This window comes from Epinephelus fuscoguttatus, linkage group LG7 (genome assembly GCF_011397635.1).
Source record: "Epinephelus fuscoguttatus linkage group LG7, E.fuscoguttatus.final_Chr_v1".
NCBI classification, from domain to species: Eukaryota; Metazoa; Chordata; class Actinopteri; order Perciformes; family Serranidae; genus Epinephelus; species Epinephelus fuscoguttatus.
In genome coordinates this window covers 34991315-35012703 of record NC_064758.1, presented here as the reverse complement: position 1 = coordinate 35012703, position 21389 = coordinate 34991315, and the positions used below count along the sequence as shown (strand labels likewise).

The 21389-nt window shown below is 43.2% G+C and overlaps 1 protein-coding gene across 8 annotated transcripts in view; it reads right to left on the bottom strand.

Moving 5' to 3' along the window:
• Nucleotides 1-350: 350 nt before the first annotated feature.
• The window catches only part of camta1a (calmodulin binding transcription activator 1a), a 376005-nt gene continuing 354966 nt past the window's right edge, over nt 351-21389 (bottom strand). For 3 of the 8 annotated variants that reach the window (XM_049581562.1, XM_049581567.1, XM_049581566.1), the window contains 13 exons: nt 17738-17925; nt 17353-17549; nt 17166-17244; nt 16682-17030; nt 16081-16556; nt 14678-14856; nt 12611-12854; nt 11680-11751; nt 11435-11455; nt 11102-11301; nt 9395-9469; nt 8975-9005; nt 351-5475 (listed from right to left, as the gene is read on the bottom strand). In XM_049581562.1, the coding sequence (XP_049437519.1) occupies nt 5443-5475; nt 8975-9005; nt 9395-9469; nt 11102-11301; nt 11435-11455; nt 11680-11751; nt 12611-12854; nt 14678-14856; nt 16081-16556; nt 16682-17030; nt 17166-17244; nt 17353-17549; nt 17738-17925 (2144 nt within the window). In that variant the 3' untranslated portion in view covers nt 351-5442. The remainder of the gene's footprint in view (nt 5476-8974; nt 9006-9394; nt 9470-11101; nt 11302-11434; nt 11456-11679; nt 11752-12610; nt 12855-14677; nt 14857-16080; nt 16557-16681; nt 17031-17165; nt 17245-17352; nt 17550-17737; nt 17926-21389) is intronic. The other 5 variants (XM_049581568.1, XM_049581569.1, XM_049581563.1 and 2 more) reach the window with 5 other exon arrangements.

The following is a 21389-nucleotide window of genomic DNA, read 5'->3' as shown; positions in this document are numbered from 1 at the left end:
TGTATTTGTTCACACAAAGAACAATGCCATTGGTGTGATTGAGACAAGTTGCTTGAGGGCTTTAAGATGATTTATTGAGGCTGTGTTTATGGTGTGTGAAACTACATTTGTTAAAAGTCCCTGGTTGTCTGATGTACGACCAAAAGCCTTTTAAATGAATGTCAAAGGTTATGCACTCCTGTATGTTGAATAGAAATAAAACTATATTATAAATACTCTGCTGAATGTCTTTTCTTGATAAAAAGGTGTTGCAGAAGCGGAGAGCAGAGGAAACCACTCACCCTTTTGTAGAAGTAAAGAAAGCAACAAAAAGACGGAGCAAAGTGTTCTCGAGTTTTCTTCATTTTTTCCTTTTTTTATTATTTTACAGCAGAAAGAATATAAAGCATTCAGAAAACATCTTCCATATTTTAAGGGCAATTCAAAACGTTTTGCATGGCTTCAGCAGCTGAAATCTCTTTTTTTTTTAACATATCCATCGAGTCAGTGACGCTTGTACATGCACAATTACAAAAATAAAACTTACAAACAAGAGAAGGGGAAGAAAAAGGAGGAAAGCAAAACACATTAGGAGAACCAAGAGGAGATGAAACTTTTTAAGGGGGGTCAAGGGTTGGGGGCGGAGAAAAATTGGGTCACATAACAGGGAAAGACAGAGAGAAAGACAGCTATAGAGGAGAGGAAAATAGATCTAACACTAGTTCACATGCAAAGTGTCGAGGACCCGTGACTTTCTATCAAAGCAGGGCCTTTTTTTTTCTTCTCGGTTTGGAATTGATGAAAACGTGCAGTTCGGTAAAGGGTGCCATATAATTGCTGTCCATAAACTACTGAATGCTTGTCTTGCAATACTGGCATTTGCATAAGAGTAAGTCGACTACATGTGTCCAATCATTTTAAACTTCACTAGGTCTATAGGTCTCCACAAAATAGTTCTTTATTGCTCTGTGTCCACAAGTGGAATATGTTGTAAAACTGTTTCTGTTCTGTTGTCCTGATGTGCCTACCTTTCTCTGGTTTGGGTGCTCGGGGAAAAAGAAGAGGAGGAAAGGCAGATTCCCAGGTCAATTCACAGAACGTCTCGAAATTGATAATACTGTGTGTGAAGAGTGCCTATCAGCTAACCTGTCATCCCATTCATAAATGGCAGTAAAAACAAGATTTGCAGGTGAACTTTTCATATAACTACACTCTTAATCTTAAATACCCTCTACACTTTGTCACTTAGATAAATTAAAGGCCTAAAGAACCGGCCAGAATTATACGATGATTTGACAGGCTCCTATGACAGAAAGTCAAATCATTTTTCTTAATGAGCTATATATGACAGGACTTTATTCCAGGGCTCCACCACTGTCTGCTGTGTTCAACGTTACTGAGAGGAAATGGATTATATTTCATTCATTTTAAAGACTTCAGTATCGCAGCGCTGAACCTGTCTGTCTTTACCAGAAAGCCCCGCTGAAAGTTTTTTTCAATTTCAGCTTCTTCTGCCGTGAATCACGTGTCCTGCTCTGTTTCCTCCTCCCCATTTTGGCACCCTGAGTAAAATACAGAAGGGAGGTGAACCAGTCCCTCAGCCTGGAGAAGAGCGATGCCGCTCGGTGTACAAATGAAACTGACACCTTGACATGTCTGCGTGTGCTGTGTCTTGTGCATGTGTCTGTGTGTACCGTGTGTCACTTAGTTAATACTTGCTATACATACTGTCACAATGGTCTCCAACCATTTGTCCTATTTGAAGTTGGGAGCACACTGATCAAATCTTAAAAAGAATAAATAAAAAAACGGAAGAAATAAGTCTAAAAAGTTAGAGCTTGGTCTTAAAAAAAAACCCCACAATCCTGTCCTCATGCTTTGCTGTGAAAACGTCAGTAGCTACTGAGTATTGATCATTGGCTCATTTGTAGGTTTCCCGTCAGCCCTGCAGTCACATGCCCTCTGTCTTTCGGAGTTCTGTGACACGTCAAACCAACGTTCATCGTTTTACAGAACAGTAAGTCTTTTAACAAGTCTATCTGACTACCGATTCTAGGAAAATAAGCATGCTTTAGGTGCAGTTCTGTCACCCAGTTAACTATTTTACCCATGCAAGCATAATAAATCCTTCTCCTTTTTTGCCACGACATTGCATTGGCTATGCATTCTAACCACAGACCAGGAGGATGAATGCGAGGCAACAAACCCCAGTAGTGGCGTTTCTAAGTGTGATTTTAACAAGCTGTCCCATTAAAAAAAATAACATAAAAAGAAGGCATAAAAATCAAAGTAAAGCTTAGCATGTTGACAAGCTGGAGTGCTGTGCTGATAACTGGAGTGAACAGGGAATATCATATTGTCGCTTTGGTGAGTGTAAGGTGACGGTGACGGATGTGTGTTCATGCAGAGGATACAGAGCTGTGTGTGTGGGTGACCACGTCGTCTCACATTCTCTCAACCTCAGGTACATCGATGCATTCTGACACTGGGTTTGTGTGATCAGGATATGAATAGGCACTTTCTACATAAACACTCGGGAAATAATAAAAGTTTACATATTGGGCGTGTGGCAGAAAAAACAACAAAACAACCAGTCAGTTGAGAAAATAAATAAATCAGAGAAACACCTTCGTAGCCTAGTAATTATTGAACAAACATGACAACACTTCAATAACCAAAACTCAAGTTTTTCAGTGGCACTTGGCTGAATAATCAAATGTCATTACTTTGATACAGAATACACTTCCTGGTAGTTCTGGTAGGAATATATTAGAGGAATTAGGCAGCAACCAACAGGCACCTCTAAACCAGCAGCTCCTCTTGCAGATTGTTCCAACAGCCCAGTCAAAACTGCAATATATACAGTATATATATTACCCAATGGACAAGACACATCGTATGCCTCGTAATTATAAATGGCACCAGTGCACTGTTTTTTTACACATTAGTTACAGTCATTTTGGCTCATTGACCCTGCATCAAGGCAACTTTTAGTGCTGCTGTTTAGCACCTGTGACTGTCGGAACAGTCGGTTTTGCAAACGATTTGAGCTGCTTGACGAAGAAATCCACTCATGTACAGTTATGCTACACATGTTTCAACCAGACATTTTTGTTCTTTTTGACATGGAATACAAGGTCTGTTTAGACTGTGGCAGCCTTGATCAAGGTGCTTTCTTAAAATTAAAACATCGTATTTGGAAAAATCCGTACAGGTGATTACAGGGATCAGCCAAGAATTGATCGATCAGTGTTTGCTGCAACACTGTGTAAATTTAAAGAGGCGATTTAACACCGTGTGCAAGGCTGGCAATCTTTAAGATCAGGCAAGATACCTCAGTAACACATTCCATTTGCAATGACAACAAAAATAAAAAAGTCAAACTCTGCTATGGTGTGTTCAGTGATGGTCAAATGCTTCAGTTATCTGTGGGAATGGTGGAGACATGAGAGACTTAAATGCTTTCTGCTTTAAATATGACTCCCTCTGCAGACTGTGTACCTTATTGTTCTAGTGATCCTCGACCACCTGTGATCGTATGGTCGTCAGTGCTAGTGTGTATTTCACTGTATGATTATCTGTTCTGCAAAAATTAACTTAATTCTCTTCTTAAGCTATATAGCATTCACATACCTTGGCACCATTGGCAAAAGATTCTTGGTAGCCCAAAACAAACAAATGATAATAAAAAAAAAAATGTAAACATAACCATACTTGTTTTTAAGATAATTTTGCAGACTTCTCCTAACTCTAAATACAGTTTTTTTTTACTTTTTATATTGCAATAATATCATGCTTTAGCAAAATGTTCTTCTCAAGAACAATCAAAATAAAATAAAATACTCTAATAGTGAAATAGTTTTAATTTTACAGAGCATAGCCACTACTGCTTTTGTTGTTTTTTTTCCCTTTTTGACTCTGTTCATACTTTTCATGCACATAGCTCATTTTTATCCCAGTTATTTACACTATTTACAAACAATACAACCATACTTCTTAGGCATTCAAACAAAACTATACAAATATTCTGTTTTTGTCTCGTACCTGTTTTTGACCCATTTTTAATGAATAAAATAATATATTTCTAAAATACAATCCCCTTTGGGTAAATGTTTTTTTTTCCTACATACTTTCAGCCTTCTTTATATACAGAAATCGCTCAATTGTCAAAAATATGGATTTGTCAAACCCCTATTTTGGGACAAGCTTAGGGACCCCTCAAAGAATCTCTAAGACGTCAAGGCAATGTATGTGATCTTCCCCTCAAAAGCCTTCACAGGCTCTGAAGTTCATTTAAAAAGAACAAGTAATAACCTGCATGACCATAACCGTTACAACACAAAATAGGCAAGTTCTTTTCTCGTTAGGTTCCAGAGGAGCAATCAACCGAAAGAAGCGTAAATGAAACAGAACGAAAAGAAACAGGACCATACGGGGATAGCTTAATTACCGAGATGACCGAACTTATGGGGAGAGGAGATGGAAACAAAAAGAAAATCAGAGGATAGGCTGAAAGACTAGACCATAAGCACACAAGCAAAGACTTTTCTTGCCAAGAAGTCATGCATCTTTTTCTTGGTAGGATTCAACAACATAGAGTCTGAAGATACAGATCACCAATACATTGGACATGATGGAACAAATACATCGGACAGTATGGAACAAATTCAAGTAATAAAGTGACAATATATACGATAAAGCATAGGGTTTTTTTAAGAAATGGCAAAACAGAAATATTTTATCCCCCATCTGCATGGTTAAACCACCAGACTACATTCATTTGTAGCTCCACCCGTGCGGGCAGACTGGTGGGGTAGAGCACAGTGGGACAGCTGGAGTTGTTGAGCTAAACTGAATAATCTACAGCAGTGGGCAGAAGTGGGCGTGTGGGTGACCAATATATTTGGTTTTAAAAAAAAAATCCTTCTTCAAATGAATCGATCGGTCACTTAAAAAATTATGAAATACAATTAGAGCCCAGAGTGTTTCTGCGTGGTCTCCCTATCCTCTGAGATCTTCTGCAGCAGCCTTTTAATTCACGTCTCTCGAGGTCCTCGTGTTTGACAGACCTCCTCAGGCATGTCCTGCGTTTGCTTCCTTTTCACCGTCCAAAACCTCTTCGTATTCAAAAAAGACAAAGCAATCCATGAAAAAGTGCAAAAAATGCCATGAAGCAAATGTTCTGCACCCCCCACCCCGACCCTTTGAGTTTATAATCCCGTAGAAGTTGCCACTCTCCGATCGAAATCAAGTCAGTGGAAAGAATAGATATGTGAAAAAATGCTGTTGTACATGTAATAGTAGTTGAACCAGAAACACCGCAGTAGTAGTAATAATCGCAGTGCTTGCATTGATGTTTTTTTTCTTTCATTTCTCTTGTAAAATGTCTCGGATACAAACAAAAAAGAAAAAGAGGAGTCAGGAGAGTGATGTCACATCGCGAGGGGGCTCTTCTGAGGGGTCTCATGTTCCCTGGCCCTTTTCAATTCTTTCACCCTGAAACACAGAGACAGACAAGTGTCCATGAATGCAACATCCATGACTTGGATGTCTAGTTACAAGCTTATCAAGACACACACACAGGCCTGACAGTATCACACTGTTCAGCCAGAGCTATCAGAACGACATCAAGTCAGCGCAGATCGTCAGGAGCTACAGCTGGCCTGTGAAAGGAAACGTTGGTCAGGATTGAACTTACACTTTGGAATGAACAACAGAGGATAATTACAGGACTGTTACAGAATCATTACCATATTAATCTACTACATTTAGGATAAAATGCACCTCTGTGACACAATAAATACAAGAACTCTTGTCGTGAAATGCATTTGATTTTGAAGTGTCCCAGCACAATATGGTAATGATATCATAATTACTATAATTACAATTATTATTTGAGTTAATACTGCTCATTTCACAGTGACACTTGGCACCCTAAAACACTTTTTCCCCCACAAAATGCAACATGTGACACTTGTGTCTCACAGCATAGAGTGCATACGCCTTTGATTAATGCAAATAAATTTTAGAACTTCAGGACTGTCCTTCTGCACTTTTGCATGTTTAGTAAGTGATTAAACAATGAATCATTACCCTACATGTACATGCTGAAGGTAGAGGTCACTTCTACATATAAAAAGACTAATGGCATTTTTCCATTCACACGTGCTTGCTTCACTTGGCTCGGTGCATCAGCCTAACACCGCAGGGATTTAAGTCTTCATTACAACAGGGCTACCTGATTAAAGGTGTGTGTGTAACTGATGACGCACTCGTCTTCAAAGCAGCAGGCTGATCCACAGCTAAAGGTCTCTCGTTATTATACTGTGAGTGTTTCTTTTTAATTACACAGCATGGCAGGTAAAATAAGTTTACCTGCTGGAGGTGAGCTGTATGCAGAGGTGCAGTAAGAGCATTTCGTCTACAGCTCTTCATCTAACAATCTAAAATGTTACTGTCCCTGCTTGTATTCTTCCTCCCTGCAGTATTTGTAGACTTGTCTTTATTGGAGAGTAGCTGCTAAGAAAGGTTGTAGTGGTATGCTGTGAAACTGTATACAGTGGTATGAAAATCGATGATTATTATACCATGTACATTAGCTTATTTACAGGACTGCAACTGGATGGAGAAGCTCACCTTCGTGTGTGCATCTCCATTCCTCCTTCACTGCCTGACAGACGTTTTACACATACTTTAATTTATAAAATGGTTTCAAGTGTCAGTTATAATACAGTGTTTGTTCAACCAAAAAAAAAACTTTTGTTCTGCTAATTCAGTGACAAATACATTTAATTTCCTATAAATTTCCCACAGTAAAAGTCCCTAATTATTTCGTTATATAAACGCAGCAAAATAAGAAATGTTGAGTTTTCATCAGCACTAACTTAACACAACTCCTAAATAGCTCAAAGCGAACATGAAACAGTAAAATAACCCTGATAACTGAAAGTACAAGCAGGGACGCAAAGGAGAAACATAAGTCTTGCAACACACGTTTGATTCGTGGGGAAGAAAGGGTGCTGTCAGGGATTGGATGCGGTCGGCGAGACATCACCACTACCTACTTGGAGGACCAGGTAGTGGTGGTCTTTGAGAAGATGGAGTCAGGCCAAAAGCGTGCCTTTTAGCCTGACTCTGAAAATGGTTAATCTTGAGTGCAGGTTACACGGCTCTGCATGTTTAAACTGACTATGGAAAAGTAAACTGGAGCAGCAAGGTAAGACTCGGTGCCGCCGAAAATGCCAATGGAAAAGCCCTATAAAATAACTAATAAGTATTTCCAAACACACTGGTAAAGGCTGAGGAAAAATGCCCCATTTATGGAAAAAATAGCAACTGATAATTTCAAATCTTCACAACTGCACCGTCTGGCAGCTCACGACAAGCTGGTGTGGGTTCACAGAAGAAACACGTGTCTCAAGTGTACGAGCAAAACGCGGTCAGCCTGTCGACTACAGAGCACTCTTTACCCCAACAATTGATTTCAACACATCAGCCACTGTCATGTAATGGATTTAGCCCTATTCTTATTCTTAGCAGAAGGTAACTACTGCAACATTCATGTGTTGAAAGGAGGCAGACTACGTGGACGTACGGTCAGATGCGGTGTTTGCTGCACCCTCTCATGCTGAGCTGAAGGACTCCCTGGAGGTATGAATCCATTAAAGCTCTGTGGTTTAGTCCCGATGGGTGGAGGAACCTATTGTTTGTGTTTTTTTCCTGTGACCTATATGCTATCACAGCTTCCTAACCTATATCACAGCACAGCAGACAAGCCTTCCATAAGAGGCGGTTACATCAACAATCTCACCTGCTCTAAAAGCATGGTGCCCTATTTTAGGACAGTATTCAGCAGATATGGAAAACAACATAAAATATGAATGTCAACAGCAAGGAGGTCAAGAATTTTTGAAAAATAACCAAATGCTCAACCATCTATACGTATATGCTGTATATGATGTTCTGTGCTTTTCTTCACTCAGGTTTATCTTTTCCATGGGTGGATTATGAGACAATGGGCCCCTGGGCACAAATATGCACAGGAGCAAGACAGACAGACTTTGTGGTTTTGCCTCTTTTTTGTTGTTGTGTTGCATCTCTCTGTAGTCAGTTTGAGTTTCTTCCCAGTCAATCATGCTACAGTATTCTGAGTGACATTTTGCAGATGAAGGCCAGGCAGGGTCCTGATAGTTTGGGCCCCGAGGCCCATTCGATAATCCATCCATTAACTTTTTGTACTGTATTCTTTAAATTTATTTGTTTTGTTTTGAACAAGTGCACATAACACATTACACAGTTTGACACAGTTCTAGTAAATGGAAATAAGAAGGGTTCAGTCCCCTTCTCGGTCTGTCGAGTGGCTAGAAACAGGACACACAGCCAGTCAGACAGACAGACAACTACTTGAGAAACAGCAGGCCCATAGCATGCCTAAAGGTAGAAGAGCAAGGCCCATAGTTGTCACCACTCGACATGCAGCAGAATAAAACATGATCCAAAAAAGCTTCCCGTTTTCTCAAACTGGCTATCTGCATAACCACACAAAACTAAATTTAAAAAAAAAAGAGAACAAAAAGTAATTCCCAAGGAGAGAAAGACAGAGATAAAGAGAGTCAGAGAAGTGCCTGTTAAGTGTTGCAGTGATATTGTCATTCATAAGCATTTTTGTTAGTTCAAGATAGGTTCTGCTCTTAATCTGAGCTTCTCAGTCCACCTGTGGCTCCAGTCGGCAGCCTTCATGCAAGCAGGCATCAAGCAACAGTGATGGAGAAGGAGGTAGGGTGGGTGGAGGGATGGGAGAGAGAGAGAGCAAAAGGAGAAGATGAGAGTGAGGGAAGGAGGGAGAGAATGCAAAGGCTGAGATCTCAGGAGGAGATAATTGTATTAATAGAGTGAGAGTGAGAGACAGAGAGGGAGATAAGAGGGAGAAAAGAGGCACAGAGAGAAAGAGAAAGAGAAAGAGAGGCACGAACTGAGTTGCTGAGGCTGCACTCACCCGCTTGAACAGTCTATGGTCCATCAAGGGGCTTGGCATAAACAGCAAAACAATACCAGACAGCTATTAGCACACAGTAGGCACTGTGAAGGAGGGGGCGAGGACAGGTGGGGGCCAAATACAGTGAGAGGGGGAAGGGAGGTGGAGCTTAGGTGTTGGAGACATTTCTAACCACCCAGTTTGCCCATCAAAAATAAATCAAACACACAACAGCGAGTAAAAAGAACAGTTGAGAGAAAGACAAGAGAGGACAAGATCATGAAAGTAGTGATGGTTTCTACTGTCTTACTGATTAGCTCAAAGGAATGTTATTCTTTTAGACCATGAACCAATCCGTGCAGTGAGTCTGGATGTCAAGTTTTATCTAGTGAAGCTGTGTATGTGTAAATGTTAGTGTGTGTGTCGGTGTTGGGGGTCTACCTGTGGCGGCAGCGACGTAGGAACCTCATGATCTTCCTGGCAGCTTGATCCTGCCTCTTTGTGAGCAGACTACCTCTGAAACACCAGAGAGAGAAATTGAGCATAGCGTTAGTTCAGGCAGGACACGATGTCAAGCTCAGCTCATACCCCAGCTACATCAGCTGATCTCAAACAGCCCAATCAACTGATGGAGCAGCTGATTGATGGAAGGGAGTCAGCTGATAGATCACATGATTCCTCTCTGCCCTTCCTCGTTTGCACGTGGAAGGGCAGAGAGGCGTGCTCTCTCTGCCTTAGGCTTTCCATGTAGGCATGTGGATAGGCAGAGAGGCCCCAGGTCAGGGCCATACCACCAAATATAATACTGCCAATGGAAATTAAGTTAAGTGACTAAAGTATTCCTGACTGAACAGTGTTTTACTGTGTGGAGAGCCGCAGTTGAAAACTGGTAAGCTAAAAAAAAATCATAACCTGGAGCTGACTTTTCATAAGCTCTATTCGCACAGTACTAGTATTACCATCTTATTTAGAAATAAACCCTCTACATGTTTGTGTTCTCTGCAGCATATTCACATGGAATAAGCAAAGTCTGTATTTTACCTGAATTTACTGACATTATCCCAGGGATACCATGCGCACATTCATTTATAACTCCATTCTGCACAATGCAAAAACACAACACCACTAGCGGTGACGTACAGTGTTAACCTCCTTTTTTTAAATGTGGGTTAAACAAACAGAACTGATTCTGCTGCACATTGGCACATCATCCATCTCATCATCTGGTAGGATTTCACTCCTCTGATGGATTTCAGCTTGCTTTTTCTGTGAATGGGTCTCCATGCTGCGTAGCCTCCTGCACCCAAAATGTTGTCAAAGCTTGTATTTATAATTTCCAATGCAGCCTCCATTATTCTTGGTAAGGAAACTTGCTAAGGGGACTTAATCCAGTACCAAGTATTACTGAAGGTTCTCCAGTTAAATAATATCGCCATTTGATCTTTTTTGTATCCAGATCTAGAAGAAAAATACATTTGTAAGGTTTTGCTTGCAGCCAATCACTGCATACATTCTTCAATTAAATGTGACTTGTGACTGGCCGTCTATCACAGCAGCTACAACTCATACAGTCTGTGGTGTGGTGCAGTCGAGTGCAGTGTATTTGACAGAGTTGGCAGTTCAGTGTGTCGAGATGCTACCAAAACATTCCAAGTATGGCTATACCAAACACCTGTGGTGCCTGGTGGCATTTTACACAACTGAATGCTTTCATTGACATGAAAGGTATCGAATGAAGTTGAAAAAAAAAAGGTATCTCATGAAGTACTGTATTGGTATTGGTATCACTTTAAGGGTATTGGTTTTAGTACTGGTATCATAATTTTTTAAACAATACCCAGCCCTCAACATGACCTCTGTGGCAAAATATGGCAGGTAATTTGCGGTGGATTTTTAGACAAATTGCGGACATGGCAGACTCACATGGGATAATAATACTAGTCCTGTGTGAATAGGGCTATTGTCCCTAAAATCATTCTGTAAGTGTGTCTGTCCATAAATGACTGAAGGAATCTATTTATCCATAATTGCACATGATATTGCACATCATTTTTTACTACGACACAGTGGTCTCTTCATCATCCCGCTGTATTTAGCAGTGTGAGTATATTCCACTATTTGGCCCACAGGGTGTAGCTGAGTGTCTACCTCAGTTTGTGCTGCACCAGGGCAGCAGCGGCCCCGCGGTGGTGGGGCTTCAGCCTGCCAAACTCCTTGTAGCTGCGGTAGTATTGCTGAATGAGCACGGCAGCCCTCCTGCTCTGCTGAAACTTCTTCTGTTCGTGGTAGCTGCGGAATTTACTCTGGATAAGGATGGCGGCCTGCGTCATCTTCTTATAAAGTGCATACTGCCAACGAGAACAAAACAATATGTCAAGCTTTGCTGGGTGGGAATACCGCAATACTGCTATGGGTTCACGCTGCAGTGGGAGACCTGAAGTTTGGCAATGAATTCAGCTGCTGGTAGTGAAAAAGTTTTACCTTCAAGGCTATCCATGTTAGCTTGCAGACAGAGAGAGGGAAAGATCGTGAATGATACACTAACATACTCTAATATCCTCACAAACTTAAAGAGCTTCATTAAATAAATTTAAATTAGTTAGCTCGGGTAGATATCTGTCTCCCAAAAGAGTATGATATACACTAATTACATTGGAACCTGTAAACAAAGGCACTAATTAGATGTGATCATATCAGGGACACTTGAGTGCTTTGGGGGTGCCTACCTGTTTGTACTTCTTGTAACAACGTTGAATAACAGCAGCAGCTACTTCCTGTTGCTCTCGGAGCGGCCGCCCCTGTTGGAGAGTAGAGTGGGATAGGTCAGAGGTCACAGTTGAACCTGCATTTTGCCACAAAGGATATTGGTGGCTCTGTCAAGTCTCCCTGAGGTCTCCTGGTGGCCGGCATGTGAATGCCACCCCGGCATGAGTCCACCCCCTGATGAACTGGCCCCCTTGTGAGCAGTGGGGAGGAGGAGGTGAACAGTTGAATGACAGGGAGCCAAAGGTCCACCTCAGTATCAGGCATAACAGATGGCTGTAAACGACAGCGAACAGTTTGTCATGTGAAAACTCATTAAAAGTAGCTGGGGTGGGTGGGTAGCGAGTTGAGGAATGGGATCGGGCAGGGGGAAAGGACTGGTGTGTGGAGAGCTAGTTAAAAACAGGCAGTAGCAGGCTCCATACACCTAACTAAGAGAGAGGAACAGAGGCAAAGAGAGAGAGAGAGAGGAGGAGAACATAAGCTTAATTGTGTCTAATTGGAGCAGGGATACGGGGGACAGTGCAGTCGTTCCTCTAAGCAAGGCCATGCTCTGCTCAAGGCACCTTCCCATGCTGAAACCACAGGGACATATTTGGATATATTTCTGTTTGTGTTGCAATGTGTATATGAGCAGAAGAACAGAGAATGAGACAGAGGTAGAGACAGAAAATGTGAGTATTATTAAGCATGATAAGAAACAGTATATCCTCAGATGAAAGACACTAATGAACCGTAGCACAACCCTAAGCTCCATAGCCTGGAACCAAATAAAAACGAACCCTTCAACATCTCTCCGAAAGCCAGAAACAAAACCATCTAATAATAACACCAGCCCTGTCACTGCGGGCTGCAGTACACACAGCATATGGCACCTGAGCGCCGGGCCTGTACCTTGTACTTGCGGAAGGCAGTTTGGACTAGGCGGGCGGCCTCATACAGCTCTCTCTGCTCTGGATCTGACAGAGTCAGCTGGGCCAGGTCTCGCTCCACCTTGCTGTTGGAGGCATTGATGAACTCACTCCAGTCAGCTGGGGATGGGAGTGTAGACCTTTCCAGGGGCCCCTCTCTCAGCGGGGACCCCCCAGGACTGAGGCTGGGGTTGGACGATGGGGTCAGGGGTTCGTTATAGAGAGATCTAAGGAAAAAGATGACAGAAATTTTCACATTATTTTAGACTTTTCTTTCTTACATATGTGTTTAGTGTGGGAAAGCAGCAGATAGTGAACACTACACCTGTCCACCTAACACCTACGCTTAAGATCAATATGTTTATTCATTACACGGCTCTATTAAATGCTGTATTCTGATTGGTCAGTAGCGGCATTCTGCGGTCTGATATTACTGTGTAATGACCGCTGCTAGTAGCAACGGTCATTACACACAGTTGCTATGTAGCCCAGCGTTGCTAGGGATGCTGCAGCTGTCAAACAACTTTCGAGGGAAAAAACAAACAGAAGTGGCTGATTTTAACGGATGCCGCTGAAGAAAAAGAATACCTATGGACTTTCTCTGCCAAAAACAAAAGAAGACGGATTTGAATACACACTCGGCAGTCATGCTTAATGACATTTTACGCGAGTTTTATGCCTCGGTTCAGTCCACTAAGCCTGGGTGAGTACAAAACTTTCACCAAAAGTTGTCGAATCCGGTCGGTTTTAATGCACTTCGCAGAGGCAGACAACATTATTTATTTAACTGATAATTAGCCGTGTAATAAGCGGGATAATGTATAATGAGCCGGTGAATACTGGGAAAATAACTCCCTTCAGGGGAATGAAACCTATTCCCCTGTCGGGAGTTATTTTCCCAGTATTCACCGGCTCATTATACATTATCCCTTACCTAACTTATACAAACTGTTTAATTCTTTTATGCAGCAGTGGTGGATGTAGAAATTGAAGTCCTTTTACACTGTGTGCCAAAATTCTTTGCCACCTAAAGCAATTTAGCGACTCATAATTGGAAGTGTTTATTTTTAGGTTATTTCTCTGACTGCCTGCAAACTTCGTCAAAAACTGTGGTGGGTGTAAATTAAACTTCCAAAAAAAATAACACTGTCACAGATAATTAGCAGTCCTGAGCCACAGTCAAATAAAACTGCCTCTCTTTTCAAATTAGCATCCCATCATTGACTATGTTTATAGGCACAGAATATTACGGTTTTTGCCCTCATCCCAAAAAAGAAAAAAAAACCCCAACAAAACACTATTCCTACCAAGTTGTTTACATGGCAAATGACAATGAATACTCAACAAATATTCAACAAATATTCCTGTTTCCATACTCAGATTAACATATCCTAACATGCCGTTTATCACGTCAAAGTTTTTATTATGTTTAAAAGTGTGTTACACCTTCCAACCAGAAAAGTGGGCTTTTCTTTTGGGCATACATCTCTGTACAACACCTCCATGACAACACACAGAGCAAGAACAGACTAGACAGAAACAGACAAGAGGCCAGTTGAGATGCATATTCTGAATGCACTGTATACATACATCCAAAGAATGCTCTTAAAACCAAATAATACCAGCATATCCCACGTCTTAATCAGACATGATTAAAAAAGGCCTAATTTGGAATATCCAAACTGAATATTATTGTGCAGGTTAACATAGTCACTTTTGAATGATCCATCATGGCATTTGCTTTTTTTCAAATAACCTGTTTCAAAAGGAAATACTGTACACCAAAACGCAGTTTCACTCTAAATTGGCAATGTGCAGTGTGTTCTGCATGTATAAATGTGCTTTTGCTAATGTTCTTTTTTACTGTTCACCGATTATACTCCAACAAATCAGTACCCTTTCTGGACAATAGCAAGGTGTAACAAAGCATAGAAAAAAAGGATGAATACCTATGCTATGATGGTGGAGGGACAGACATACTGCACACACACCCACACACTGGCTATGCAATATGCATATCTGCTATTCTCTGCCTCACGGTGCTGCTTACCGTAGGTGTATGATGCTCGGCAGCTGTTCCACATCTCCAAGGTAGTTGGCCAGCCAGTTCATGGTGTTGCTGACCCCTGATGTGTCTAAGGGCACAGAGTCCGCCGCGCTGAAGTTCTCCCTTTTGATTCTCTCTGGCGTCGCCTCAATGATGTGCTCTGCCAGAGTCATCATGTTGGCCTGTTTTGTTGGGATAAAAAAAAGATGTCAGTGTTTATCACTAGCTGAGTGACTACCTGGTTTAGTGTCTGTACATGATCTTTAGTTGTTTGGCCGTGTGACAGGCATGTTGGCTTTAATGCCAATGGAGTAGAATAATGATGAGAGCGATACTGTTGGAGGCTAAAATTCCTAATCCAGCACTTCATCTGTTGGAGGAGTAGTTAGACTGAGATAGATGGCTGGAAGAATCCCTTGGCTATGGAAGCGGATCAATAGCGAGAGTTTATTATGCAGTGATGGTCATCGACAGAGTGCCAGGTTGGCCTGGTGCATGCCGCCTACCCAGTGCAGAAGGCGGACATAAGAGAGGTGGCATGGTGCGGTTATGTCCAATTTAAATATCATCTTGCCATGCTTTCTTCAATGGTGACAATGTTATTCTCATGCATGCCACTTTCCAAAGGGGTGCCACTAAAACATCCACACTGCAGCCTCATTCTGATGAAACATGGAATTTAAAAACTACATATGCTTCATATTTAAGGCCCCTAATTTTCATTTTTTACCAATTTTCACAAGAAATATATTTTAACAAGTGCAAAGTTGTAATAGCTGAGACCACGTACATGCATGCATCAACATGTTCATGCATTCACACACACACAGACTCACAAACACTTGTAACTAGTACCATGATGCCTCCTTACGACAACGGGTTCATGAGTTATGAAGGGGACGTGGCAAAATGGTGTGTGTGTGTGTGTGTGTGTGTGTGTGTGTGTGTTCCTCTCTATAAAGTCTGGGCATGATGCATGAATCTGTTTGGAAGTTATGCATATTTTGTTATAGGCTACTCCCACTGTCCGCTTTTTGCCAACTGGCACGAGCAGTTAATCAGCTGTCCTTTGGCTCATAACCAAGCTTTACACAAAATTTTATGCAAGTCTGTGAATACATTTTTGTGGGCCCACCACCAGCTGACAGACACAGCGACCTATAGAGCTGCTGGACGCAGCTAAAAAGGAGTAGATAAGTTAAAAGAGATTTTTTTGTTCCCATGCATCAAGTTGTCTTCTCTGCTGCAAGAAGGCACATATTTTGTTGTGCTATTTCTGTGATGCAGAATTTAAATCAACAGCAAAATGTTTCTGGCCCAAATTATTTAGAACGTTTCATCTGCGTCTGAACTACTGCCGAGTTCTCTGCATTTAGCTGACTGAGTACACAGTTGTTTATTCTCACCTGCAGGTCATCCATCTGCGTGAGACAGTCCTGGTTCTCCAGATCTTCCCGATAGGATAGTAGTTCTGCATCAGCCATTTCTCTGTCAGCCATCACCAGCATGCCGAGCTGTTCCCGCTGACGTAACCGGCTCACCAATTTCTCCTTCCCCAGGCTGCTGCTTCCACTGACCCCCAGCGCCTTCCTCCCCATGCCGCTGCTGGAGAAACTCTCTCTGGAGGTCCATCTGGTTGTCCCTGTGCTGCCTCCTGTAGACAGGCCCTTGTCTGAGCTCAGGCCCTCTGAGGACAAGCTCTTGGGGCTAGAGGACAGCTTGTGGAGCTGTTGCTGCTCCAGGCTCAGAGGAACAGACATGGCCTTGTCAGGCCGAGTCTGAAACAGTTCTGGGTTGGGTTTGTGTTTTTTAGCTAGCGGGAGGTCTCTTTGGCCCTCGCTGCTGTAGTAGTTGGAGGGCTCTGACCTGGGCCTTCTCAAGTCTGCAAGACACACAACATGTAACAATTAGCTGCATCATACACCATCACCGACTTCACTCCATCAGCTTGATGAGTTTTCCTTCAAGTGTTGACTAAGACACAGACAAAAAGTGAAGTGTACTGGCCTGGATTGAGGCTTGTGGTGCTGGATGTTGTTGTCGTGGTGGCAGGACCCCCTTTCTTGCCACTGGGTGCTACTACACTGTTGTTTGCCCAGCTGACCATCCAGCTGTCTGTGGTGGGGGTGTCGGGGGCCGGGGAGAAAGACATGCGAGTTGTGGGTGGTAGAGGGGCTGGTGGCTGCTGCTCTTCTCTTTGTAGCTGCTCCAGACATTCGGCCAATTTCGTATGGCCACGAGATCGAGCAATTGAGAGGGGTAAGCGGCCCAGAGAATCTGGGATGGCTAGGGCACGTCTGTCCCATTTATACAGGACCACTGCTGCCTCCAGGTGACCCAGTGCACACGCCCACATCTGGATGGAAAACAGGGGAAAAGCAGCAGAGGGAATCAGAGTTGAAGGTTTCACTGTGTAAAAAAACATCAATCTACACTAACTACAGGTTTCTTTCCCACATGGCTCTTAACATGATAACTTCAGCTCTCTTACCAGAGGTGTGCAGGAGAAATGGTCGACATTAAGAGGGTCCACTTCTAACTCCAAATCAATACTGTCAGCATGTTTGGTGCTGGACGGAAAAGAGAAAACAATTAGCATCTCACTGCTTTTTAGTGTGGTTAGCACCAATTACAAACCAAGGCTCCATTATACAGCATGTACAGTATTTAGTTCTTACCGCCACTTGATGAGTGTCTGGATGAGGGTGGCGTAGCCCTGGCCTGCAGCCAGGTGAAGGAGTGTCATGCCTCTGAAGGTCTTGGAGTGGATTAAATGTTTGGACTTGGCCCAGCAAGCTCTGCTCATCATCTTCTCACAGACCACAACGACACGACTCTCAAAGGAGCTGCTGGCCTGCGTCTGACCAGATACACACTTACAGACACAAAAGAGCGTATCATTACTGGTTGCTGTACACGCCTCTCTAACTACAAAATCACTTTGTTATGTTATAGGCAGCATTACGGTACTTTTTTCAGTCACTACTGATAAACTCAATGTGCTTCTGTCACACGTACATCTTTATGCACAACATATGAGTTGCGTGATGTGGCTTTTTTTACCTGTGACTGGCTGTTGTTGCCTCCCCCTCCTCCACCTCCTCCCCCTCCTCCTCCTCCTCCCCCTCCCCCTGTTCCTCCCCCAGCTCCGCCACTCCCTGCACTGCTCGACTGCTGGTGGCTGGCCATCTCTGCCATCCTCCTCTCCATCTGCTCCAAGCGCTCCAGGATAGACATTCTGAACTGGTTATCTAGGCAAACAGTGGGAGAACAGAAGAAGAACACGTCAGCACACACGAGTAGCATCCAGTGTGCAAAAAAACAAAAAAACAACAACAAATGGCTGTCTTTGCTGTTACCAGCACAAACAAGCCTGTGTCCTGACAAGACAAATGATCACACAGTATGCACCACAAGCTGCACCAAACATGTTGCTCTGAGCAGCGTTGAGTCTGTCGCAGTGACTTGGGGCTTAACATCATGAGACAGTCAACCATTTAAGAACAATTTGCCTGTTTCTGACATGGAGGAGAGCTAATGGCAAGCTAATATCCTACTTTTAGCTACACATAAAAACCCCTTACAATCATTATTAATCTCCCCAGAGTGTGAGTGAAAACAATGGCATCAATCATTAACTTCATCAAAACATTGGCTTTACTAAAATAACCTTTAAAACCCATCAATCATCTGCTAATGGCTGCCATCGCTAAACTCCTGCCGCCATCTCTCCCGCACCACTCAGCCCCAGCAGACTAATACAGGCTGAACGATTGGCCAATGAGCAGGGGCATGTTAAATGTGTCCGCCCTTTCACAAAGGGCTTCAGACATGCTCTGGGGGGAGTGTACAGCTGAAGGCCCTCTCCAGCTGATTAAGTACACCCTATTATGGCCAAGGAGTCCCAACCCGCCCCCGTTCCTTGAGCCCGTACGGCAGGAGGACTGAGAAGCTGACAGTACAGAATCAATCACAACTCGCACCTGTCCAGAGTCCTTGAAAATGCAGCCTTTCCATACATCAAGATGGATGGAGGTGTATAAGGCTTCAGAGTGTTTACACGCGGCTTAGGAGGCAACTGCTGCTTTGCACCCTGTGTCAGTCAGAGTAGTTGTCGCGGGTTGTCTCCTTTCAGGTTTTTAGCCTTGTCAGAAATATAGAACGCTCTGCATAATTCAATACCGGCTGGAGCAAGTGACTTCTAAGGGCTATATTTTAATTAGTGAAACACAGACAAAAAATAAATAGGGTGTAACTGGGAAATTAAGCGGACTGTAACGTTGGCGGGAAGGTTTTGATCACTACACTAAATGCATTTGGAAATTAAAAAGTCCACACACTTGAAAACGCTGCAATTTAAACCTGTTGCAATAAGTTTATGTAAGATTAAAACACATTAGACCACACATAAACACTCACCTGCGAACAAACAATAATCACTTGTGAGTGCACACACACACACACACACACACACACACACACGATATGCTGTGTACAGACAGTGCAATGGGATGGGCACAGAGAGCCCACTGCAGCAGGGAGTATAGAAGACTGCATTAGCATTCCCCATTTAGCCACTATGAGGCCGTTTCTGTGGCAACCTGCTGCCGAGCGGTAACTAGGCGACAGGAACATGGCTGTGTGTGTATGGTCTGCCTGCGTGCTATTGGCTTATTGATGAAGGGGGGGGGAGGACTCAGTTCTCCAGCAAAAAAAAAAAGGAGAGAGAAAGGCAAACAATGAAAAAATAGAGTCTATAAATCTTCTTTGCTGTGCTTTTGTGTACTTGGCCTACTCTCTTTTCTCAGTGTTGACGCCGTAGGTAGGGACCTAATGACTCTAAGTGGGGAGCCTTCGCAGCACGACCTGGTGACATTTGCGCTTTACGGTATCTTGGCAGTCACGGCTCAGGGCTCCGTGGGGAGCTAATGCCACCGTCAGACCTCCTATAAGCCACTGTAAAAGAGGTCAAGTAACTGCTATCATTGGACAGAAAAACATAATGTCACCGGCAAGTAAATTAGTGCTCTCAGTGACAACATGCTACACTGTGAATAATGCACTTAGAGGACAACACTGAGATCTCTGCCTTCGATCCCTGCATGTGCTGACTGTCTACATGAGCCTGCTGTCAGATCAGCCGATCACTCTCTTATCAGGTTGGAAAAAAACGCTCGGAGCGTTTGCTTCTTCCCATGTGGGATCCGTCTTCACCAACCCACATGGTGACTTGTGGAAGCAGGTGAGGCGAAGATTTGAGAGGCTGTTCAAGACTGAGTGCTTGTGTCAGGAGGGGAGGCAAAGGGTTGAGATAGGTCACAGCACTACAACCTGAGTTGGTACAAGGCTGTGCTCTCCCTCTCCCTCTGGCTGACAAGGGGGGGGGGGGGGGGGGAGTACACAGAGGGATGGAGATGGAGAAAGAGCGAAAAGAGAGAGGGGATAGTTAGCGGTAGGCTGACATGTCTTTGTTCAGACCCAGTGCTGCAGTGTGCTGCAGTGCAGATGATGTCATCTCCACCTGCTGCCTGCTGCTCCAAATGCGATGCACGTCCACTGCAGAGGGAGGATGGGGGTAGAGACGAGTGGGAGGGGAGAGGGAGGAGACATGGGAGGTGCGCAGCCAAACAGAACTGTAACAACACTGTGACGTTGTCAACGCCCTCCCACTCTCCGGTTTACTCCCTTGTGACGGTGTGTGGCAGCAGACGTGGTCACTCTCACACATTTAGGGCAGACTGTGACATGCTATTTTTAAAAAAAGCAGTTGGGTGCAAAAATAAGACAGACCACCACTCATTATATCAGGAGCACTTGAGTGGAAGTGATTCGTCAACCAAGGTGTGAACTTACAGCTGTCATGACACACACGCCTTTGAAAGCAAAGATAAGTGTCTGCAAATGAGTCTAGTTCACTTGTCTGTGGAGATTTATTCTCCACCTTCCCCTCACATTTGGTGATGTATTCCCCTGCAGATCTTGGACCCCGGCAAACTGAGAGAACTTCACATTCCTAAATCAAAAACTACACTGAGTTTCATGCTCCATCAGTTCTCTCACACCTCTGTCTACCTGCACTCATCTCTGCTGTGGGTTATACTTTGAAGTGTTATCTTGTTAGAGCTACTTTAATGAGAACAGCAGAGAGAATGAAGGTTTTTTCTGTACAGTGTGTCTGAAATTACAGTGAATATACTGCTAAATGATGACCCGACTTGTCTCCCCTCAGAAGTGAGAGGAAAACCTCTCACCTCTGGGACGAAAGCCTGGAGAGGACGGGAAAATCCCACACTTCTTCACACTTCTTCTTTTAATAGAGTGACGGTTGCCTCAACTAAAAAGGGAGCTGGAACGTGAAAACCACCCACTTAACACTCTCCGAGAAGAGGTCTTGAACTTCCATGACCGATAACCCAAATGAGTAATTTTGTCACTTGCTTTGGGAGCGACGCTCATTAGAATAAATTACTAGTGTTGTCACCATGGGACCCACCAGACACTGGTCCGTGACCTGGTCCTATCATACAGATTAAAAAGCTGGGCTCCATGTGGAAAGTCGCACGTCAAGTGTGGGAAGTCATTTCTAAATAAAATCCATAGCACAAGATTTGCATGAATGAACCAGAGCTTGATCTCTGTGGCTCCGCTGTTGGTTCTTATTAGTTTCTCTCAAAGGACATCTGAGAGAAGCAGAGAGCCGATGACCCGTGCACTG